This window comes from Manis javanica, chromosome 9 (genome assembly GCF_040802235.1).
Source record: "Manis javanica isolate MJ-LG chromosome 9, MJ_LKY, whole genome shotgun sequence".
Lineage (NCBI taxonomy): Eukaryota > Metazoa > Chordata > Mammalia > Pholidota > Manidae > Manis > Manis javanica.
Genome location: NC_133164.1, coordinates 59,174,158 through 59,200,180, shown reverse-complemented (window position 1 = coordinate 59,200,180; position 26,023 = coordinate 59,174,158). Strand labels below are relative to the sequence as shown.

At 34.7% G+C, this 26,023-nt stretch overlaps 1 protein-coding gene across 3 annotated transcripts in view; it reads right to left on the bottom strand.

Annotated features, from left to right (window-relative positions):
* The window catches only part of FNDC3A (fibronectin type III domain containing 3A), a 192,799-nt gene that overhangs the window by 33,297 nt on the left and 133,479 nt on the right, over window positions 1-26,023 (bottom strand). For all 3 annotated transcript variants that reach the window (XM_037025886.2, XM_037025875.2, XM_017652112.3), the window contains 6 exons: window positions 17,440-17,677; window positions 12,614-12,883; window positions 11,423-11,481; window positions 7,410-7,567; window positions 4,298-4,357; window positions 3,092-3,230 (listed from right to left, as the gene is read on the bottom strand). In XM_037025886.2, the coding sequence (XP_036881781.2) occupies window positions 3,092-3,230; window positions 4,298-4,357; window positions 7,410-7,567; window positions 11,423-11,481; window positions 12,614-12,883; window positions 17,440-17,677 (924 nt within the window). The remainder of the gene's footprint in view (window positions 1-3,091; window positions 3,231-4,297; window positions 4,358-7,409; window positions 7,568-11,422; window positions 11,482-12,613; window positions 12,884-17,439; window positions 17,678-26,023) is intronic.

Sequence of the window (26,023 nt, the reverse complement as noted above, 5' to 3'; positions counted from 1 at the left end):
TATCTTACAGTCTAGAAGTAATATTGTGCAATACACTAGAGTGGGAAAGAACTAGGGTGCTGAGAGGAATTCCAAAAGGACACACTATCTGGATCTCTGCTTCTAGACTTGATGTGCCAATTACCTAAGACTGCTAACTATCAGTTAATTTTTAGTGTTAAAAGTTTCAGTCTCCCTTGGTATCTTATTCCAGCATTTAATCACTCTAGAACTCAATAATTTATTTCAACCTTATTTCTACCTAAATTTTCTTTCCACAATTTCAACCTAGTTCTTTAGTTCTCGGATAGACACAGCATTAAAATTTCTTTTAAACTGGTATTTTTAACTGTTTAGCATGACCAGAATCTAGGCTACAGTAACAGCTCACACTGGCACAGAGCAGTTAACAGTGACTATTATGAGACGGGGTCCGAGGACGAATCCTTGGGACACTTGAACTCTTAAGATATAACAGAGGAAGAGACTCCAAAGGTAGGGAAGACTGCAAGTCTCAGTAGGGAGTGTGTGCTATAAGAATAATTTTTCCTCAGAGTTAACGACTCCAGATTGCTTTAGTCTAGTTGCTGAGGTCTCACTATTACTTTGCTTAATTTTCTGACTTTTTTTTGTGAGGCCTTGAACAACCTGTGACTTCTTCTCCAAGTTAAGGAGAAACTATAACGTGTAAAGTGTTTTGCCTTCTCATTTAATCCACACATCAACTCTATAAAGTACTATTATCTGAACTATACAAAAGAGGAAACGGAGGTTTTAAAGAGCCCAAATAAGCTGCCCCAGATCACAAAGTCATTAAGAGTGGAGCAGAATTGGATTTGTTCTATCTGCCACAAAACCAGTGTTCCTACCCAGAAATATACCAGGCGCTGAGCAACAGGTCTTCTCAGCTTCTAGCAATAACAGAGTAGACCAACTTCAGTCAGCTTTTTATCATCACCATGCACTGGAAATTCTAAACAATGCCTGTTTGTAAAGTACTTCTCTCAACTACTACCCCAAATGCCACCCCATGCCACTGTTTCTCAATCCATGTTAACACCCATCATAATGCTTTTAGATGATATGAAGCAACAGAATCAAAAGATCTGATATTTAAGCCACTTAACTGCTCTAAGCCACTACTTACAGTTAAATAACAATAACTATTATGCTTATTATGTTTCAGGCATTGTGCTGTGGGCTGTATTATCTGATAATTCTCCCAACAACTCTGAGGTACATACTACTATTCACAATAACAGTAACAGTGATACCTTTTTTCTCAACCAGGCTGAGTACCGTGTGTGTAATACAGGACCATTTCTGGAAGGATGCAAGCCTGGGCAACGTATGTGAGCAACTAAGAGGACATCTTGTATACAGGCCTGCTGGATATTGTTTAAGAAAAATTTCAAAATTCAATTGTAATTATCTTCAGAATAAGGAGCAGTGGGTACCCTATAGAAACCCCAACCAACCTTCAAGAAGGGCAGCGAGTTGCTACCTCTGTTGCCCTACCAAAGGAAAGGGCCTGAATATATTGATAAATAAAATGCTACTCTATATGAAATAAAAGTAGTTATATTTATCATATATAAATGCATACACGTACATACTTGTCTGATTTACATGTGCTCACTGTACCTTTTAACTACACAAGGGATCTAATATCCTCAGAAGAACTAGGGACTAAAAAGCTCCCAGTAAGTAGTAAGCTCCAAATTCTTAGGAGCTTTCATAAAGAAAGCTAGCCCTGAGTTTTGCTCCTGAGGTAAGAGCAGATAGTAAAATCAAGACGAGTAGTTATTTTCTCAGTGGAAATCAATGGTTGCTAATAAGGGTGGTATTCCCTTCTAGGGAGTATTTTGAAATTTTGTTGGGGGTGTTTCTGATCATCATAATAATGGTAGGGAGAGGAGGGGGCTGATGAATAGGGGATAGGGATCAAGGAAGCTAACAGTCCTGCAGAGTGTGGGACAATCAGTACAATGGAGAATTGTTCTTTTCCTCTAGGACTTTTGCATGTCCTACTACATGTAGGTGAAGTATCTGTAACGATCATAGCCTACAACTTAATTCCACTTTACAAGGTATATTTTGTATACTTTTAATAGCTACTGAATTAGTCTAAAATGTTACTCTGCAGTCTGGGAAAGATGGTACTTATTTTTTTCAGAAATTTACTGAGACCTGCATATCATTCAGAAAATTGTGTCACCAACAACAATGTAGTCTGTGGTATCTGCATTACCAATTTGATGTGTGTTATCTTCTCTTGTATTTTCACTTGTATTATGTGGTCACTTCATTGTACTTCCTTATACAGCTGGATCCAAACACATATATTAGCATATATATTATTCTATTAAAATACAGAGTATTTAATATAATATTCCTGTAAGGCATCATATTGATATTTTTAAAACTATGAATCTAGTTATTATGAATCTCATTCTAGGATGAAACTCAGGGTACAAAGGCATCATTACAAAATATTATAAAAAGGAGTAATGAGCTTGAGAATCACTGCTGAGACTGTCAAAGTCCTTACATAGCTAGTGTAATAAGACTGCTGCTTATAGGTCAATCTTTCCTGCTATATTTACATAAAACAAGAAAAAACAAATATTAATATGTAAGAAAGCAATGCCTATTTGTAAAGAGCAAGAGCTACTTAATTTAAAGCTCTTTTTGTCTCCAAACACAATCTAAACTTTTTGTTTATTTAAATGAAGTATAGTCGATATATAATACTATATTGGTTTCAAGTATAGAGCATAGTAAGTCAACAATTGTCTACTTTATTCAATTACTGTCAACAAAGAATGAAGTCACAGAACTGCTGACTATATATCTCTATGCTCTACTTTCCTTCCCATGACTAATTTATATTATGAGTGCAGTTGTGAGCCTCTTTATCCCCTTCACCTATTTTACACACCCATCCCAACCTCTCCCCCCATGGTAACCACCAAGTCACTTCTCAGTGCCTATGAGTCTGTTTCTGTTTTGTTTTGTTTTTCTGATTCCACATACAAATGAAATCATATGGTATTTGTCTTTGTCTGACTGGCTGATTTCACTTAATGTAACACCCTCAAGGCTGTCTTACCTTCCATTGCAAAGTAAGTGAATTTTTGGTCCGATTGGCTATCCTTGGTGGATTAGGTATGTCAGGTTCACAGCTCAAGGTGGTAAAGCTTTCGGCTTCTGAAGGAGTTCCCTTTATAGAACTGCTTTCTGCCCGGACTCTATGGTGTAAAATATAGTTTTACCTTTAAGAATCATTATATTCTACCTTTAATAAAGTGAATATTTAGAGGTAAATGTTCAATTGAGAAAACATACACGTTAGAAGAAAAGAGTAGCCCTTACAAAAAAAAAAAAAAAAGGATAGACTAGAAGTAGCATTCATCTTTATTTTTTTCTGGACTGCAACCCAAAGAAACACATTTTAAATTATGACATAACTGTGTCTGTGCAATATGTATTTGTGCGTGTTCCCGCGCGAGCGCGCACACACACACACATACACAAACTGTTCTCAAATTATATCCCTAATTAGGGGTAATTTAGATACTTACTATTCCATTTGATTACATCTAAATTTTTTAAAATGCTGGCTATAACCCACAAAATTTACTTTATGATTCAATAATGGTTGCAATCTACAGTTCGAAAAATACTAGGTTGGACAATACTTTGGGTTCATCCATAGGAAGTACATTTGAAAACTTAAATTTAATAATTTAATAGGAATAATTCCAACCAAAAATGCTCTTTTTTAAAAATGGGGATGACTAACTAAATGTGTATGGGTCCCAGCTGGGGAGGCCTTACTCTGTAAAATTTCAGTACTAGAAGAACTGTACAGAGTAGAACAGTATCTATAAGTTATCCCCAATTAAATGTGGTCAAATTCTAAGAGTTTTAATATTCCCAACTCTTTCCAAAATAGTATATAGTAAAAATACATTAAGTACAGACCAATATTTATAGTTCTGCTTCATACGAATTTCAAAAGATGGGATAATTTTCCAGTGCCAAATTAAATACTGTAGACATAAATATTACTTGTATATTCATTCTAATCCCTAGGTCCTACAAACAGGATGATTAACCCTTCAATATAGTATTTGAGTCAAATTCTGTTTTTTGAAAAGTGCTGATAATTGTACGAAAAGAAAAACTAAAGTCCATCCAGTCCATGTCCTTAATCCAAAATTAATATTTAAATGATATTCTAGGCTTTTAAGGAAATAATTTAAAAAACCACCTAGGCGGTATCACATTAAAGCAACACATAGGATTTTCTTACTTTGCATGGTAATCTGTAGCTGGTTTGAGATCATTTAAAGTGACTCTTGTTTCTTCTCCTCTGGGAGAAAAAAAAGGTAACATGTCATTGATAATTCATTTACAGAGGATCTGCATTATGTACACTATAGTTTGTAGTATTGCTTATTGTTTTATCAACTATAACGATATTCGGACTCCACTAATATGGAATTTATGCCAATGTGCCACACTTAAGTATGTACCTGCAAACCACTTTAAAACAAAAAGGAGTCCTAAACAAATCATCTGTGTAAGCCAGACATTTTTTTTGGAGTGCAGTTAGGGATGTGTTTTAGCTTACTGAGGAAATGGAATCATTTTCAATTATTTAAAAATCCATTTTGCACATAGTTAAAATGTACTATTGAGAGCAAAACTATCCAATTTTTACAAGGAGACTGCTACTACTACATTTTATTAGACTATAACATGGAATTAAAAAAAACAGTGTAATGAGTAGGTAAGAAAAAAAGTGAATCATAATTTGAAGTAAAGCATTTCCCATGGCCATTATTACATTTTCAATTATAACAGTACCATCTTCTTAAAATAGTCATTTGATACAACTATTATTTGGGTTTGTAGCCAACAAATCAGCCGATTTTTTTTCCTAATCATGTTCTCTGTTCCATTTCCTTCAGCCAAGTTTCTCTCCTCTCCACTTTTTGATGAACTTCTTCCTGCCCTCATCTGTAACTCCTATGCCTTCCATCTATCCTGTTTCTTAAACAAATTAAAACCAGAAAATATTATTGTGGACAAAATTAAAGTTCCTATGGCCAGGATTCTCACCTGGCCCTGGTTGGCTAGCTCACTACACACACGTGGGCAAGATGTTGCTATTGACTCTATATAAAGAGCTCCGCCCAGTGCTCTGGGTGTCACGGTGGCACAGCCGCAAGGCTGCAGGAGAGCAGAGCAGAGGCTGGAGTGGTGGCAGCACAGAAAACGGCTGTGCGGGCAGAGAGGCCCAAAGGCAGAGACAGGCTTGCTGCTTGCAGACTCGCTCTGAGTGAACGGGATTTTAGTGACTGACCTGCCACCATGGAACTAATAAAGCTGGGTGTAACCCTTTCACCCCAAGAACGTTCTACTGTCATTTCTTTGGTCACACAGAATCCATAGAGAAATTGTCCGGGGCTGAAACCCATTGGCAAGACAATAATGTAAAAGAAAACATGTCTTATTGATAGAAACATACTTTAAATGAATTGGGTGGTTACAATAAGATCCTGAGAGAGAGACCTTAATCGGTATTGGGTAAAAGAAGGTAACATATGCCCCTCTTGTGCTCACTGGTCAGATTGCAAATGGAGATAAATCTGTCTTCCTCTAAGCAAGTACCCACATCTAACTAGAAAAGCCATTAACAAAAAGAAACCTTTTTTTTTTGATGGTTTTTTATCCCCTAACTGCCCCTTAGGTAGGTTTTCCTCTTTTAAGAAAAGAACACTTCATTAAGCACAATGAAGTCTCAATAGAGAGGAGAATGGGCATTCTTACAATCATATAGTATGCTACTAGATGGTCACTCGGGCAGTTTCACTTTCCATTCTTCCCTACACTAGCTGTTTATTTTAAAGAAAGGATTTCACAAGGCTATTGTTTCCGGTGTTCTATGTTAATTAGGATCATTCAAATGACTCCTTTGCAATCTTCCTGGTGCTTAAATACCTAATGACCAACTTTACTCTTTATTTTTTTCATTACAGTAAGCAACTTGTATGAGTAAAGACAGAAAAATATTTAACAGCTGTCAGCCATGTCACATAAATGTTAGCCACTGACTCTAAGCCTTTTCAGTGTTTAATACATTTTTGAACTAAGGAAGAGCTATGATAGGTTTAGAAAATATGATCACTAACATAGCAACACAGGAATGAGGAACAATGGTACTAACTTCATTTCACAATAGGACATGAACTTGTACATATAAGAAGTAAATCCAACTCATTAAGAGGAGCAACACCACATTTCATGAGTTGATAATTTAAGAATTTTCCATTTCTGGTCCTGGTGAGACAGGAACCATGAACTTAGACAGAATAGGATGAGGGCCTCTGGCAAAAGCAAGGCAGGATATTTGCAGTCAGAGCAGTGTAACTACATGCAAGGAAACCCCCTACCAAAACTCTGTTAAAACATTAAGCTCTAGAGTCATTCTTCAGTGAGATAAGTTAGTATGTCCCAGATAAAGAAGAGGAGCACGTTTTTATTATGCTAATCATTTGTAATCATGTGCAAAATTCACTTCAGCATGCTAAAAGGCCCAGGCCTATGTGCTCTTTCCTCCTTTAGATCTGATGAGGTGATTTGCAAACTGGGCAACTAATTTAGCATGCCAGACCCAGCTGTAAACAACATAATAAAAGGCAAGAAGGATTCCATCTTAAAGATAAGATTGCATTTTAACACCCAGGAAGTTTAAGAAGTAAGATTCTTAACTTACTCTTTAGAAAACAATACCTCAGCCCACCTTAGGGGCTGGGCAGGCAGCCTTGTTTGATATGCTCCCAGACCAAGACACTGGTATCTCAGGGAGAAATCATCAGAGCAGGAAGTTACTTGTGTTAAGTGGTTCTTAACAAGTCCACACCCCTAAGTCTTTACGGGTTCCCAAAAATCCTCAACTGCCTATAAAACCCCTAGACAACGCACCACTACGGGCTCTCTTGTCCCCGTCCTCTCACTGTATCTCTCAATAAAAGCCTCTGACCTTGACTGTTTGCTAGGTTCACTCTTCCGACTCTGCAAACAAGAACTCCAGAATCACTGGCTTCTATATACTCAATTTGTATTTATACCTTAGGAATATGTGAATAGTGAAAAATCTATTTGGGAGTCTACTGAAAAATTAAAAAGCTGAATATGGCCAATGAAAGTGATTCTTCAAAACAGACATGTGTACCAGCTGGCATTTAGACTTTTATCACTTGTCAATTTACAGATTTCAAAATAAAAGCACAAAAAAATAATAATAAAAATAAATAAAAGCATGAAGAGGGAAAAACAATAAAATTGGCATTATGGTCTTTATATGATAAACTATGAAGTTACATAACGGGAGGGAATAAAACATAACAAATACCTACGCATATACACTTTTATATTTCCCATCTTTTCCAGTACTTGAGACCAGAATTTCATAACCATGGAGTTCTGGTTCAGGAGCCTCATCTGTTTCGCCATTAATGAAGCTGGAAGGAGGTGACCAGGTAAGTACTACAGTCTTTGCCTGGATGTCTGAGGCCTGTGAAAGCATAATGTTTAAAAGCTCTTTAAAACAACTATAATGTACACAACGAGCAGTGAAAAATATAATGGGGTTTCAAGATTAAATAAAATGTATTTGCATCTACCGACATAAAATGGCTTACAGATAGAAACCTGTCCATTTGTAGATAAGATAAAATTTGTTGTGAAAGGGCAGATGGGTTCAATTAAAGTCTAAAGACCATTTTGGACCATTCAAAAGTTATTAGTTGTAAATATCATATACAGGCAGAAGAATGTAAATCATTCTTTAATTTAGAAAATGTCTTACAGTAAGAAAATGACAAGAAACTCAAGAAAAATGAGCAAAGGACATGGACTGTCCAAACAAACATAAATATAAATGACTAATGTATGAAATAGCATGTAACTGAATTAATAATTAAATAGATGCAAATTAAAGCAAGATACCACTTTTCATCTACAAGACTGGGGAATATCCAGTATGTTGAGGGTTGGAGAAATGGACATTCTCTTAAATGAGGATGTGAGTATACATTGGTATAATCCCTATGTACAGCAAATTGGGAACTGTTATAAAAATTTAAAGTGTTTACTTCTGATTTCTACTTTCAGAAATTTTTTTCAGGATAATATCCTATAAAGTTATATAAAGACATAAATACATGCACTTAAGCATATTATCTGCACATTATTATCAAGGAACTGGAAATACTGTTACAGTCCATAGTAACACATTACTATACAGGTGTTCAAAACAGACTGAGGTAGACATATATGGGCTCACATTTAAGCATATTCTCAGTGTATTAATGCTATGTAATAGGGAAAGATGGAAGATGCAAAGCACTACATATGCTTTCATCTTAGTTGTATTAAAAAAACTTCAAATGCATACAAATATCTGAAAATATACTGCACAAATGTAACTTAGGGGATTTGGGGGATCTTACTACTTTTGGGGATTTTATGATTATGTGTGATGAGATGCAGGGGATATTAGGAGAGAAAAAGCAGAAGGTTTTAATGGTGTTTGACATTTTGCTGGATTACTGGAGTAGTTTGCTAGTATGTATTACTTTTATAATAAAAGTCTAATAAAGTGGAAAAAATGTCTAGGTATTAAACTAAAGATTGGTAAGAAACATTATCAGATTCTATCTAGACATTAATGTAAAAGCCTGCTTTAAAATCATTTAATTTGATGACTATCTTGGTGTTTCTAAACACAAAATAAAACCACTAAGCACTAGGATCAGGATCACCCCCATCCTGAATGAGGGAGGATAAACAATCTCTATCTACACAAGCATAACCTTTTCTCCTTTTCAAAGTTCTCAAAGCTGAAATAAATTTAGACTATTACTGTATATATATATATTCTGCTTATGTCACAGGAAACATAGTATTTTACATACTATCACATTATCTTTAAATAGTCTGAGTACTATGTTTCATTTATAATGGACTTAAACATGATTCCTTATTCTAACCAGTGTCTATCTGGCTATATGAACCTGTGACTATGCAAGGTTTTCTTTCACTTTTTAAAAACATACTCTTAACATACATATATGTACATTTTTCAGAGCCTCTTGATTTTATGGGATGATCATAACTGTGTTAAACTGGGAGAACAGGTAAGGAAACAGTACTCTGAAGGTAGGTCAGTCAAGAGCATTCACTGGCATCTACTTTATGAAGCTATTTTATGTGGATACTGACTACATGTACTGTATAGACAGTAGATACAACCTTAAGTAGGGGAGGCATAAAACTTGCCACTAATTTGCTTAATGATAAACTTTTAACCTTTTAGGATTCCAGGTCTCATCTACAAAAATGAGTGGCTGAGTGAAATGATTATTTACTGTAATTAATCAAGCATAGTAATTTTAAAGACTTCTATTTTTGAATAGAGATTTACAGAAAATTTGGGAAGACAGTAAGTATACAAAAGTTCCTGATACTTTTTACCCACCTTACTCTAACATTGGTTAGCATCTTACACAATGATGTATTTTTGTTAAAATGAAGAAATTAACATTGATACAATACTGTTAATTAACTTTGTAACTAAGCTATACTTTAATTAGATTTGTCCAGGAAACTGTGTTGAATTCAGCAAATATAAAACAAACATACTGCTAATTTCAACTTTTCTAGACAGTCTGTTTCTACAGAAAAGCTCTTGGTCCCAACTCATTCTATTAAAAAGGTATTTTATTACTTGTACATAAATGTTAAGGCAAAAGGAGGGATTACACTGGGGTTACTATAGATAACTTCATGAGAAGTGATTTTGAACAGAATTTTAAAGGACTTGGGATCAGACATAATTTGGTAGAAAAGAAATAGGTGATTTTTATAGGAATAAGTCATTTCTTTCTCTAAGCTTATGCTTATAATCTGGTTTTCCAAGGAATGTGTAGAAGCATGTATTTTTAAAAGCTCCCTAGTATTTCACTCCCATGAAAACCACAAATTAAGGGGAAAAGAGATAAAGGACCATTGAAAGGATCACAGAAGAAAGCAAGAGAATCAGGTCTTGAAAGAAGGGTAACAGTTTTGAAGTAAGTGATCAACAGTGTCAAATACTGCTGGAAGGTCAAAGAGAATGAACGTAGTCTGAACAATGCCTAAAAATGCTGTTTTCTGGTGCTAGTTTCAGATGGATCGAAAAACTGTAAAGAAGAAAAAGAGAGGTGGAATCCCATCGAGCTACTGTGAAATTCCTATGTAAAGATGAGGTACTTGATGTGTGTTTATGTGTGTGTGGGAAGTCAGGAAGAGCAAGTGGATCCTAAAAATTTAAAGGGAAAGAATTGATAAAGCTTGGAATTCAATTTGGCCTGGCGAGACTTAAAGGTAAAGAGAAAATCTAAGATGATATTGATATTGTGATTCACTTGGATGGGTAAGTGTTCACTGATGGAATTACCGAATGCAAACAGAAAACAAGAGGAATCCAATTCCTTTTTCATTTTAGAAGAACAATGGAGAAGAGAAAATAATTTAGGAAAACAAGATTAATAATCTGATTTTGTAGATGAAGTTCTAGTTGCTGGTGAAACAAATATACCTCAGGAAATGTGGTTCTAGAGAAAGAGGTGAATAATGAGGGTAGAAAATACAGATTTAGAAATCATCTGAAATACATCTTCTATTTGTATGTTACTTTAGAAGTAAAATTTGTTTTATATTCATCTCATTTAATTCTTACAATATCAAAGTAGGCAAAACAAACTTAACTGTCTTCATTTTATAGAAGAAACAAATTCAGAAAGGTTAAGTGACTTTTTTGAGGCCACTCAACTGGTAGCGCCTGGACTTGAATAATCAGTTCTGACTACACAATCCTTCCTGAATCTACTTCTAGGCAGTACCTAAAAATAGATATGCCCACATACAAATATGTATAAGTATTGCTATACCTTTTGCTGATTTTGACTTCTATTACATCTATACTTATAATGGTTGAGGAATATTAACTTTCTTCTATAATTTGATTTAACTCTTTGTGCACCTGGAGTTAATTGGACATATTTCATATGGAAATCATATAAATAGGTTTTTAAAAAACTAATCAGTTGTACCCACACTATTTATTAGATCTTTGCCTGTTTTGATTATTCTTCATTGTCATTTAGCATATATTAAATCCTAGTTTAAAAAATGAAGAATTCTTAGTTGAATATTCTGTTTTACTAATCAATATTATCTAGCTTATGTCAGATCTGTATTGATTCATTATTGACCTCACAATCCTTATTAAAACAGTTAAGTTTTATGCAAGCTTGACTAAAAATATACCAAAATCCTATATGAATATACTAAATATAAATGTCAAGAAAATACATGCAATACTTACCACTGGTTTGACAATGTCAGAAAGAAGTGCCTCAATAACTTTAGTTTCTTCAGCTTTTTCTTAAAAAAAAAAAAAAAAAAAAGGTGTTAAAACAAATGAACTTGAATACAATCATCCCTCTCCCTCCATAATGTCTTCTGAAACAAGGTTGGTATTTGAGATTTTTATTTTCTAGTTATTTCCTTAGTTCATATCCAGCAGTTCATGGCTCTTCAGGATCCTTCTGCCTCAGTTTCTGCTTCCATTTTAACTATGATTACTAATTGTAACACCACTATATATATCTAAACCAGTCAGTAGGTTTTTCTTATTAGAAAGTACATTTTTATTCATAGTTGTAAAAAATACTCTTTGGAAAGTTCTCATTTCCCAATCTTAAAACTCTTAATGACAAGTTAGTTGAGTATTTGTTTCATGACATGTCTTAATTGTGTTCCCCAAAACAGGAATGTAACTAACCATGCTTATGGCGACCACTGATATATCTGTAATTTAGCTTTACTTTTCTGAAACGTCAGTGCTGAGAAACAAACAATGATCAGGAGGTCTCAAAAATTTCGGAGAACAGTTTTGTAAATGGTAATGTACAAGCCATGAGGCTCTTAAGAGCATTAAAATTTGTTCAGGGGAATGGAAATTTTAAAAAAAAGGGAACAGTGCTCATAGGGTGGAAGACACGGTTCACGAAAAGAATCCACGGGAAATATGTGGATTTTAAAAAAGAACTTTGAATAAAGTAATAGAGAACACTATCATAACTATAAAGTAACTACAGCATATAGATACAATGGTGAATGACATAACTAGTTGCTAATCAGGGACTTAAATATAAGTTGGGAGAAATAAAACAATTTTGATAAAACCCAGCATAGCCTTATGAAAGGCCCAGGAGAAGAAATGGAATTCGGATGAACTTTATCTGAGTTTTTCTGTGACAAAGAAGTTTCTCTTGGATAGTAAAATTTACAATAGAGGTGAAATTACTAAGTTGAGCTTTCCCAAATTGTAAAGAGAAGTACTCTAGCAATAACTTAAATTCTAAAACTTTCTCACATTTAGTAAGGGTTAGGCTATTAATCTACAGCTTATCTGGAGCATGATGAAATGACTGAAAGGTTAGAATATACTTTTAGTAGGTTAAATAATGATGAAAAGTACCAATTAGAAAAGCTGAGTATTTTCAATAGTTACCTTCTATTTCTGTATCAATTTGTGTGCCACCTTTCCCTTTCCCTGACTTATTCTTTGTTGATCCTGTGTTTGCACCACTGACACTCTGCCCTTTTAGAAGTCCGTTATGTTCATTCATGGGAGAAGGACATTTCTGGGGTGATGATGGTGGACTGCTCATTTTATCTTTTTGTGTTCCTTGGCGATCCTTTAATTTTTTCTGCAAACGTTCATATGTTTTATTAGATCTTTCATCTCTAAAGTTGGACCTTCCATGAGTAGAGTGAGCATCTAATAATAAAAAATAAAAAGCATTTAAAAAGGTAATTTTTCCAAATCCATTTATGGCATGAGGAAAGAATAGGAAATAAATCTGTCGTTATGTTATATAAAGCATATAAAATATTTCCAAGAAAAATTTTTCAAAAATGAAGCTATTTTTGTATCTCCACCACCTGACAGAACCAATCTTAGTGACCTGATTATAACTATATATATCAAATAAATTTATAGAGTTATTTCTTTCTTCATTGTTCCCAATTAACTATAAATCTGTATAGAAATAGCTTGGTGGAATGCTTTGGTAAGTCATCACAGATATGGAGTAAGACCTGAACTAAACTATGTACTGGTCTTTTCCTTTTACTCTTTTAGTCATTACTTTTTGCATCTCTTTCAACTTTAACCATTTAAAAGAAAATCACCACCTGCCTAAATTCCTTTATTTTTCAAAAAAGCAAATCACTGAAAAATAAGTTTTAATAGTTAGCAAAAAGAAATGAGTGGGACTGTTTACTAACAAAAGAATCTAGGTACAGAGTATTACATCTTCAGATATTGTATATTCAAGGCTGTAATTTAGAAGAATTCATTCTAATAAAGGATACACTGCAATATAATAAAACAATAAATCCTATCGAATTAATTGTCTTCAGAGTTTTTTATTTTAAATTCAAAATCTGTAATGAGAAAAATATTTTTGAAAGAAAAGTCCTCGAAAATCTTAGTAAGGTTTATCAATGCCTTAAGAATATTAGTATAATATTATGGAAATGAGTATTATAAGGATATGTAAAATAACATTAAAATAAGAAACACAGGAATTTGGATATCTACATGTAAAATAATGAGTTTGGACATCTACCTCATACCATACACAAAAACTAACTCAAAATGAGTTAAAGACCTAAATATAGAAGCTAAAACTACTAAATTCATAGAAGGAAACAGATGTAAATCTACATGACCATGGATTAGGTTACAGTTTCTTAGGTATGACACCAAAAACACAACCAAAAAAAAAATAATTGGACCTTATCAAAGTTTTTCTTTTTTGCAAAGCATACCATCAAGAAAATGAAGAGTAACATGGGAGAAAATACCTGCAAATCATATATGTGATAAGGGACTTTTATCTAGAATATATAAAAACTCTTACAACTCAATGATAAAAACAAATAACTCTATTAAAAAATGGGTGAAGGATTTGAATAGGTATCTCTCCAAAGAAAATACGTGGCTAATAAACAAATGAAAAGATGCTCAACATCAGGATTAGGAACAAGCAAAGGAAAACCACAATGAGATAAAAAAAAGTTCACACCAGCATGGCTACGATAAAAAAAACACACAGTAACAAATTTTGGCAACGATATGGAGAAATTAGAACCCTCATACATTGCTCATTGGAATGCAAAATAATGACTAAGGAAAACAGTTTTGTGGTTCCTCAAGAAGTTAAACAGAATTACCAAATGAACCAGCAATTCTACTCTTACATATATATTCAGAAGTGAAAACATATGTCTACACAAAAGTCACAGCATCATTATTCATAAAAGAGGCAAAAAGTGGGAACCAAATGTCCATCAATTAATGAATGGATAAAATTACATCCACAGATAAGGTAAGGTCATGGAAGGTCTCTCTGAAAGCTGTTACCTAAGGGTAAAAAAGGAGCCTTCCATGGACAAGGCCACGTACTGTATGAACATTTGTATCAAATTCTAGAATAGGCAAATCCTCAGTGATGGACTAGATTAAGACTTTGGGGAACAAGAGAACTGGGACAGACTGCTGGCATAGAGTCTGTTTTGGGGATGATAGAAATGTTCTGTAATCACTGTCAGGGAATTTGACATCTAGTGAATATCTAAAAACCACTGAATTGTACACTTGAAAATGGTCAATTTTGTTTGTGAGTTATAGCTCATTAAAAAAAAAAGTAGGAAATGTCATTAATTAGTGCATACTTTTAAAATGTAGCTATCCAAATGTTTTTATATTTATTATTCAAGATAAATAAAGCAGCCATGGTGTGGAGAGAAATAAAAGAATATGTTGTAGTAGGAAGAGCAGCAATTTTATTATCAAACAGATCTGAGAGGGTTAAAATCCTCAGCAATGAACTAGTTGTGACCTTACAGAAATTACTTAATGTTTCTGGGCCTCAGTTTCTTCATCTGTATCTTACAAGTTTATTAAGGATTGAGAGAGATAATATATGTACAGGCACAGTGTGTGGCTAAATTCAGGCTCAATAAGAGTAGCTGTTGATGTGAAATGTTGGATTACATCTCTTTGGGAATCCACACAAAATGTACTTGGATAAGGGGCAAGGGTGGTAGCCACCTGTTATAAAACTACTGTCAGTCACTAGGACCCAGTGGTAGATTGCCTGGCTTATAACTTCAAATACTCTTGTCTTCTGTCACTGGGTAGTGATCTATAAGCCTGAGGGCAAAGGTTGTATCTTTTTAGATTTGTACCCTTTGTGGATTTGTACTCTTCACTTTCCTTCTCATCACTGGGAATCATAACCATGTATTTGAATGCATATCCCCTCTGAATAATGATGAATTTTAACAACACAAAACAGTATTTATTGTAACATGTGAGTTTTCTTAAAACATATTTTTAAAAACTAAGTCAAACTTAGCTGTAAAATAATAAAAGGAAGAGACAGATTATATGTTGTCATGTAAACTCTTGTTACTCAAAAGTATGTTCATTGGACCACTGCATGAGTTTCACCTGGGAGTTTGTTAGAAATGCAGAAACCCAAACCCCACATGGAATTCCAGAATCAATATGCATTACTTGGGCAGTAGAAGTAAGTCTGAAAATTATATATGATATATGACATAATATATGTATCTACTACCTACAGGCTATGCTGCATACTTTAAATGTATTTAGTTACTTCTACAAATTTACTAAGCATAAATGATAGGTACTGTTAAGTGCAAGGGAAATGGTAAATAAAACAAATTCAGTTCTTAGGGAGTTTACAGTCAAATAAAGGAGAAAGACATACAAATACATTTTTAAAAAATCAAATTTTGTGGGGTTGATTAATGATTGTGCATTGAGTCCCCTATACAGAATTTTATTGTTGTTAACAACAATTTGATCAATAAATATGAGAGATGCCCTCTCAAAAAAAAAATCAAATTTTGTTAAGTTCCTTGAAAAATACAGATTTCAAAGTGAAAGACGGATAAGGTAAGGTCATGGAAGGTCTCTCTGAAAGCTGTTACCTAAGGGTAAAAAAGGAGCCTTCCATGGACAAGGGTGAAGAGCACTTCTGACAGGGAGAACACCTTGTACAGAAGCACTGAAGCAAGAAAGATGTTGAAGGTTTTGAAAAACTGAAGTGGGGGTGGGGTGGTGACAAGAGGGACAAGGCATTCAGAGGTAACAGGGCAGTAGTTTCCAGTAATTTTGGTAATGTCCGGTCATTTGGCAATGTCTGGAGGTATTGTCACAACTGGGTGGGGATAAGGTACGAATTGTGTGCTACTGGCATCTAGTGGGTAGAGGAAAGGGCTTCTGCTGAACATCCTACAGTGGACAGTTTTGTCCCCCACAACGAAGACTTAACTGTCCCCAAATACCAAGAGTGATGAGGTCCAGAAGATCCTGGCTTAGGGGAAGAGTTTATAATTTTTTTTCAAAATGCAATGGGAAGTTACTCAATTCTTTTAAACAGGAAAATGGTCTGATTTGTATTTTAAAATGATTACTCTAGCAAAGCCTGGATGTTTGGGGGCAAGACTGACAGCAGAAAACCAGTGGAAGGTGGCTGTTGTGAGGAAGAATCAAATCTGACCATCTGGTTTTCACTTGAACAAACTGAATGGACAGTGGTACCATCTACTGAGATGAAGATGACAGAAAAGCAAGCTCCATAATTGAGATTTATAGTTTAGAAATGCTATAACTGAGATGCATGAGACATTGAAGTAGAGTTATCAAGAAGGCAAAAGTCTTAAGTCTGAGGCTCAAAGGAGAGGTTTTGGGTGAAGATACAATTTGAGAGCTGCCCGTATACAGATATTTAAAGCCAAAGGAAAGAGTGAGATTACTATTGTGTGTATGGTTGTCTATTCTTCCCAACAATTTACTAATTCCTTGAGGGCAGAGGTTATAGCTTACTGTTTTTTTTTAAATCCCTTACAGAACCTGGCAACTTTGGTTAGTGACTTTAGAGCCTTCAGAATTTAACAATAGCATGATTACTCCCAGCTGAGTATTTTCCTCAGGGCATAGACAGTAGGACAGAGGAGAACTCTTGTTTGAATGTATGTGTCCTCACTAAATACTGCTTCATGAAGTAAGTTACTTTCTCCCCCTTTGATTTTCTGTTTACTCATTTGCCCTTTAAGGGTTTTTCTTAGGGTGATCATGACAAAGAAACACTTAACATAGTGCTTGGGTAATAGAAAATGATTGTGATATTGTTACTATTTTGTTGTTTCTTTTATATAATATGATGATAGCATTTATTATATCCAAGCAAAAAAGAGCCAATTCCCATGAAACAGGAATATTTTTACATGTCTTACCTACATCTCCATAAACTTGTGAAGACTGATACTGCGGCATATACTGTGTTGCCATGTCTCCAGCTCCAGTCACTGGTGAGTACATATGGCGTGGTGGAGGGGGCATCATGGTTGGAACAGGAATGAAACCAGGCAGAGGAGGATGTGGAGAACGGTGTATGACTGTGTGACCACCAGGATGAAACTCTGGTGCCTGAGGAACCACAACAACTCTTCGAACACCATTGTCTTCAATAACCTACAAGACGAACATTAGACTAAAAGTTTCTTTTGTAGGATGTAAGCAATTCTTTTGAAATATGTTAGAGTAAGAATTTTTACACCATTAGAAGTTAGTTAAGAAATTTTACAGACTCAAGAAAAAATTCTATTAAATGCATTAAGCACATATGAATTAGCAAGGAACAACTTGAAGACTTTTTTAATACATTCAATAGAAATCTTAAAACACTGATGATACTAAATAATATAAACAATAAACTATGATATTAGGTATTTATTGCATGTGTTATATGTGTTTAGTGATGTAGCAGAAATGAAGGGAGACTCAAGGGAATTTTTTTTTGTACATAATAGGGTCAGGAATTAATTTTCTTTTCCACATTATGGATGTGGGTCGGGGGAAAACAAGTTGCAGAAGGAACACAAATTGTGAATAGAAATGTGGGAAAAAACTGGATCCAGATTCCTAAGATCAACCATACATTGAATTTTGGCACAAAACTCTATGCCCATGACCAGGACAATTTTAACAGCTGAAGATCACTTCAGGGGAGACAAAAACCTAATATATTAATTCCCAGTTAAGAAAAATATCTATGGCTTTGAGTCTTAGAAATTATACATTTTTAAATAGGTGTCACACTTAGGAAATGATTTTTAAAGACAGATTTCCTTTGAACCTCACTGGAGTTGCAAGGACACACAGGAAAATCTAAAAGAACATAGGATTTTATCTCAAAACTAGGACTCCCTCTACTAAAACAGGGCCCTTATCCTTTTACTTAAATGATTACTGTCAAGGTACAACAAATTGCTAACAGTACCTCTCCTAAGGAAACAGAAAATGACTAAAACATAAAGTGCTAACTTAAAGGCAAATTCTGATATTTTCAGGAAGGACAAGCTTTATGCTTAAGAACAGAAAATTTTATACATAAAATTTATGTGCTTGGTAGGTATGTTAGAAAACACATTTATTTGGGTACAGAGAAACCTGAATTACAAGTGATTACTGTTTTACAAAGAAGCTGCTATTAAATAGTCTATTAAATAGACCTACCTGGTGGAGTATGAGATAACTTGTCTGTAATATGGGGTTAGAAGACCAAATTAATTCACTGTTTTTTATATGCTACCTTTAGAACTACAATGCCTTGCTTCCAGCAAAATGTGTGCCTCATATTCTGCCTTTCTCCCTATTTAACTCAGTTCTGAACTGAAGCCTCAGACAAGTGCATACAGTTGGTGGAAACAAAAATCATTATCAGGAACCCTTGCCAAAGAGACACTGGAAACTGTTTACAGCCTTTTAGCCACTAAACTACAAGAAGGGAGATGAGGAAGAGTTTGGAATGAGTTTCAGTGTGCCAAACCATAGTGTCCATCACAATAAACTACTTTAACCTTTATCAACTCACAAATCTTAAATGACCTCCTATTTCTGATAGGATTATAGTCCATACTTTTCATTCTGGCATTCAATTCGGTTCCAACCTACCTTCCTATCTGTACCTTTCTTCTACACCAAATCCTTAACATTTAACTCCACCCAGGCTGGCATATTTAAAAAACCTATCTTCATCCTGACCTATGCATTTCTGTATCTTGTATTTTTGTTTATGCCACCTTTCCTCTTCATTTTGCTTCCCCTGAACCTGTAACCATGCAAATCCTATCTATCCTTCAAAATCTAGCTCTAACATTACTTCTTCCAATCATTTAAAAAATATTTGTTTCTGAACAAAATAGAGATATTGGTAATTTAGGAGAGAATAAATGTCAGAGTGATAGATGTCCTTATGGGGGCACACATACTATTGGACAAACATAACAGTAAATTATTTAGCATGCTGCAAGGAGATCAATACTGTGTGGGGAAAAACAGAGGAGATAAGGGTAATTACAAGTATTATGTGAAAGGGACAGGCTGCAGCATAAAATAGAATGATCAGGATAGGTCTTACTGACAAAATGAAATTTGAGCAGACTTGAAGCAACTGAAGGAATTAGCCATGCAGAAATCTGGAATAGTGCTCTGGGCAGAGGGAATAGTGAGAACAAAGCACCGAATGTAAATGTAGGTAGAAGGAAGCCAGTGTGACTGGATGAGCATACAGGAAGATGGAGAGAAGCAGATGAGGTCAAAGAGACAAAGAGGGAGGCCAGGTCAAGTAGGGTTGTATAGGCTATTCAAGACTTGGACTTTGGCATTTACTGTCAGTGAAATGGGAAACCATCACAGAGTTTTGGGCAGAAGAGTGATACAAGCCAGATGTTGCCAGCCAGGGATGATTTTGCCCACCTGGAGGATGTTTCGTAGTATCTGGAGACATTTTCCTTTGTCATAAGTCAAGGGGGCACTACTGGCATCTAGTGGGTAGAGAGGTCAGGGATGATGCTAAATACTCTACAAAACAGAGGACACTTCCCTATAACAAAAAATGATCAGGCCTAAAATGTCTATAATGTTGAGGTTGAGAGACTCTGATACAACTTTACATTTAACAGGATTATTCTAACTGCTGAGTTTTGAATAGATTGTAGGGCAAGGGCAATAAGGGGAAAGTGTTCAGGATAGCTTACTGGAGTAGCTAGGTAAGAGACAGTGGTGGTTTGGTCCATGGCGTTAGCAGTGAAGGTGGTGACAAGTGAGTCACATTCCACATATATTTAAAAGTAGAACAACAAGATTAGCTGATGATTCTACTGGAAAAGTGATAAACAAAAGTTATGGAACAATGATATTACATGAACCATGATGGGGAAGCCTATAGGGTAGAACCAGTTGTTTTGGGAGAAAATTTGGAGCATTAGGTTTTGGACATGTGAATTTGGTTAAGTTTACGAGACATCTAGGTGGCAATGTCAAGTAGGCAGTTAGATATACTAGTCTGCAGTTCTGGAAAGACTGGACAAGAACAACAAAGTTAGACAGAAGACAACTAAGAGTGTGGAAAGTTTGGGTGTATCAAGGAGGAAGGGTCAACTTTGTCAAATGCTGCAGACAGATCAAGCAAGATAAAGACTAATAACTCACTGTTAGATTTAGCAATATGGAAGTTAGCCTTGATGAGAGCAGTTTTGGTGTAATTACAGGGTCAAGCCTGACAAGAATGGGTCTGAGAAAGAAAATGGGGAGTAGAATTAGAGAGCTAACTGCACAATTTTGGGAAGTTTTCCAGTAGAGGGGAATATGGACGTAGGGTTGTAGCTGGTAGTAATGGAGTCAAGACACTTAATGAAATTTTTGTTTTTAGTGAGAGCAATTACAACATGCTAATATGTTAATGAGAATGATCCCTGAGAGAGTAAGAAACTGATGATATAGGAGAGATAGGAGAAAAATAGGAGAATAAATGTCCTTGAGCAGTCAAAAAATGATGGGATCCAGTGGGGTACTAGACAAGAACAGTGAAGTATGTTTCTGTTCTAGATGAAAAAGAAGAATATGTGGGTCGAGATGGGAAGGCAAAGCTTGTTAACTCCAGTGCTGATAGAGATGTGGAGCTAGGAATCTGTGAAGTGTTTCTTTCGCTTGCTCTCCAAGAACCCTTTCCTAGGCACCACAGTCTCTGCCTCCTATCATTTCTATTGCATTTATTATGCATCACTTGTTTGGTATTTGTAACACTAATACTTGTTAACTTTCCAAATACATAAATCTTTCTCTATAACTTAACTCAAATTCCTTAAGGGACATGATTAACTATCATAACAATGCTTCATATAGGTACTATTATTTTCTTCAGTTTTCTGATGGGGATACTGTGGCACAGAGATGCTAAATAACCTGTTAAGGTCACACAGTAGTAAGTGGAGGAGCTAGTATTTGAACTCAAGCAATCTGGCTTTTATTTTATGTTCTTTTCTACTTTGTGGGTACAGAATCCACCCGTGATTATCTTTTAGTAGATTTATTTTCAAATTTCACAACACAAATGAGATCTCACTGGCTAAATTATTTATGAAATTAAAACCACTTTTCTGCTGAAAAATACTTAAAATACAAAGACAAGCTGGGGGAAGGGAGAATGGGGAGTTATTGTTTAACAGAAGTTTGTTTTGCAAGATGAAAAGAGTTCTGTGAATGGATGATGGTAATGGTAGTTCAACATTGTGAATGCACTAATGTCAATGAATGAGTACTTAAAATGGTTATGATGGTAAAGTTAAGTACACACATAAAAAAAAAAAGAAAGAAGAAAAAAAGAAAGCCAAGAAGCAGAAGAAAGAGAGAGAGAAAAAAAGAGCCAGATCAGGACCAAGAGTATGTGGCAAACCCCAGCACTTCAAATGACCATGTGAGCGGCTAGTGACTGCAGAGCAAGGACAGACACCTCAAACTACTAAGTCCAGCTGCTGACAAATGGCCAACCAACCATGCAGACATTGAATTTTATATGAAAAGGTACATTAATGGTGACAATTAAAGTAAAAACAATGAGTCATGAAAAGGAAAAATAAAAGATGAAATATAACTCAAATTAGTCTATGTTAAAATTAGAACAAAGACAATGAAATATTAAATACAGCTATCAGCATAGTCTGACCACCTAACCACATGTCAGACAATTTCTAATTATTTGCCTCATGTCAAAGTTTTATTGAATACAGACATAATTGAGGGGCTGCAGAGAAAGGTTATATTTACTATCTGACATTTTTTATAGTATCTTCTCCACCAGAATGTACATTCTATGACAAATCTGTTCTATCATTTTCTCTCAATACCTGAGACAGTCCATCTAGCATAGAATAGACATTCAAAAACAAATGAACAAAAATCCCAAAATGTGTTGAATCAGTGATATGACCAGAAATAAATGTATTTTATTAGTTCTGCTAGAATGCCACATTTCTTTCCCCCTCTTAAGAACACCAAACTACTAGAGTTCTATGACTTCCTCAAGTCCTACAACTTTTGCTACCCGTCTACTTCTGTCAGCTTACTTTAATGGCTTCAACCTGAACCCAGAACAATTCCAAATTTAAGCTATTAAACAATACGGGTATTTCTGACCATTCAACAGATTTATTTTACATATCTAACTACATATCACATAGAACAATGTCAGTAAGTGACCACAACCTTTCTCTCCATCTCTTAATATAACTTTTCATCCTCATCTAAACTGCTAAGTCCCCTACTTTCCAGTCTCTTATACTATACCCATCTTTTTTGGCTATTCTCCCAAGGAGAGACAGAGAAAACTAAGATCAGACTAGTTTGTAGAATCTCTGAAAAAATCACTGACCTAATTGTTGCATGCTGACATAAGGCAAAGTGAAATACCAAGCCCAAGTCAAAGGAATAATCTGAAACTTTTCCTGATGCTGATGTAAGTCCTTTCCCCACAATATAAAATCAACAATTCTCTTCCTGTTGAGAACCCTCTCATCACCATAACAACCCACATTCCATAAAAAACAGGGGAGCCATTTACAAGAAAGGCAGGGGGAAAGAACTTTTGATATTGCTTTTCAGGTAGTTTATAATCTTTTCTCATTCAGGTATTTTATAATCTTTTATTGATAAATCCTTAACCTGATCACTAAAATATCAAGTGTTAATCTGTGCTGCAATGCTCTTAGGGATTATAAATTGGTATTATTTCCCAGTAAATTAAGTTTCTTCTACTGTCAAAATTTACTTTCTGAGTTTTCTTTGTGTTTTACAGTTTTTATTTATTTTTACATTTGATGTATTATTAGATCACTTGGCACATATTTCTGCCCCTATGCGGTATATCAATCTCTCAGAAACTTTCCTTTATTTGTTAAACTACAATAATAAAGCTCATTATAATGATGTTTAAAATGATGTTCACAATTTTGTGATTAGAAAAAAAGCTAATGGGAAATACAGTTGACACCTGAACAATGCAGGAGTTAGGGGCACAGACCCCCCAACATAGTAAAAAAATCTATATATAACTTTTGACTCTCCCAAAACTTTACTAATAGCCTACTGTTGACTGGAAGCCTTACTGGTAACATAAGTAGTTGATCAACACATATTTTTAAAGTTATGTGTATCGTATACTCTTACAATAAAGTAAGCTTGAAAAAAAATATTAAGAAAATCATAAGAGAAAACACACTTACAGTACTGTGCTGTATTTATTGAGAAAAAAGACATATAAGTGGACCCACAGGTCCAAACCCGTGTTGTTCAAGGACCCACTGTATACTGTTTACAGAGATGATATCTATTGTAATATTCAATACAATTCTTTCCTACCTTTTTATATGTATTCCAAGTTTTCTACATAATCATGATCAGAAAAATAAAAATTGTATGTTATCACTAAATACATTTCCCATTGGCTTTTTTGCAAAATTAACATTCCTTTATATTTACGATTCTGGTCAACAAATTCATTTTGCTTTCAGCGTTATCATTTTAATTAGCTTGAGGTTGCACTAGCAGATTAAACAGTATCTTATACAATTTCATGGGTAATAAAAATTTGTAAAATAATTATCTTTAAAAATGATTATCCATTTTTCTGATCTAACAACAAAAGTTATGTGTGTAACTAAAAAATTAAGTCTATTTTAAAAGCTATTTTTGTTTACTAATGGAAAAGGAGAAAAATCATCCTTAGGAACTCTACCTTTCTGGTGACAGGGGCATTCTATACCTTTATAAACAGCACCTTTTTCTTCAAAAGTTAAAGTTAGCAGAATAAAATAATCCAGTTCCCCATTACTGTTGAGTAGAATGTTAAAAAGCTTCAGAGAAGGAAGGTACAAAAATTATAAAATAAACAATTATTGTAGAATTCTTGAATAAGAATGCAAGGTAAGTATTAAAAAACTGGCTATTTTAAGAGGTGGTTTAGGCTTTGCAAACTGCAAATGAGAAAACTAGATCAATTATTCTCAAAGTTACCCAATGTTCGATAACCTAACTGTCTAACATTATTCTCAAAAATGAAGTTAAAGTATGGATTAATGGTGAGTTCTTACCTGAAGTGCTTCTAAACTTAAGAGGGACATGCCATGTACAAACATCACAAATTTGAAGGTTGATAAATCCTTAGTAAATCGTGACTTGTTCATGTGTTTCTTCCATAGGTACTTTCATTAAATCTTGATAAGATATTTCTATCTTTAGATCTTTCATTTTTCTGTCCCAATATGCTCTTAGGTACATAGCATTACTATTTCCTTAGTAATGGAGCTAAACAGTCCCCAAACTATTCATTTTTGCAGTCCTTTCTTGACTGACCAGACATTTTAGATTACACAAATTTGCTAAATCTTATTAGCAAGTAATGAATTACATGATACGGCAAAAATATTATTTGAACCTCCTTGGAACACTGGCTTTCAACAACAGATATAATGTAAGGCAAGGGATGGAGGTGATTAGATCTGCTGCCACGAGGGGAGATCAGTGCATGAAAGTCTAAAAGGAGACCACAGATAAGAGCTATTTAGGTGTTTAGTGTGTGTGTCTTGGTCTGGCTGAGCCAAATACTACCTGTACTTTATTATAGGCATGTATGTGTCTTAACATTTCATTCAATTCCCAGCTTCCAGACTTGCTAATATAATTATGTTTGCTTATGTGTCAAGTTTTGGACAATTATCAGGTGCTTAGCTGTGCCTAGAACCTGGCTCTTACGTATGTTCTAACATCAGAAATTGTGTATGTCAGAGAATAGGGGGTGTTTTGACAGTGATGTAAAAAATGCTAGAATTCAGTCTATACTGTGAGCGCTCAAATTCTTTCAATAACAATGAGACCAGATCTTTGTTCTATAATTGCCCCTGAATGCTTGAAAATGATATATTTCCTAAAGATAATCTTATTTTTAAATTAAGATTGGTAATAGTAGCTCACTAGCCTCACATAATCCTTTCAGTGACATTACTGTTGAAGTTACACGTTTGACAAATATTTTTGAAACACCTACTATACTTCAGTTATCACAGAACAAAATTAATTAAAAGGCAGCTCCTATCCTCAAAGAACTTAAAAGCTCATAGAAAAAATATATACACATACAACAACAATACTAGATGGTATGTAAAACATACCCAAAAAGTGGTACCAGTAACTTGATGTAGGTCCTCAAGGATGGGTAGAATTTCAAAGGGCAGAAATGAGGGAATGAATGAATAATCCAGACAACAGTATTAACCAAACCATGGATATAGGGAAACGAGTATGTAAGTGCAGGCATAACTTGTTTACTGTGTTTCACAGACATCACATTTTTAACAAATTGAAGGTTTGTGGCAACCCTGCATAGAGCAAGTCTACTGGCATTTTTCCAAGAGCATTTGCTCACAACTTTGCATCTGTGTCATATTCTGGTAATTCTTGCAATATTTCAATCTTTTTTCATGT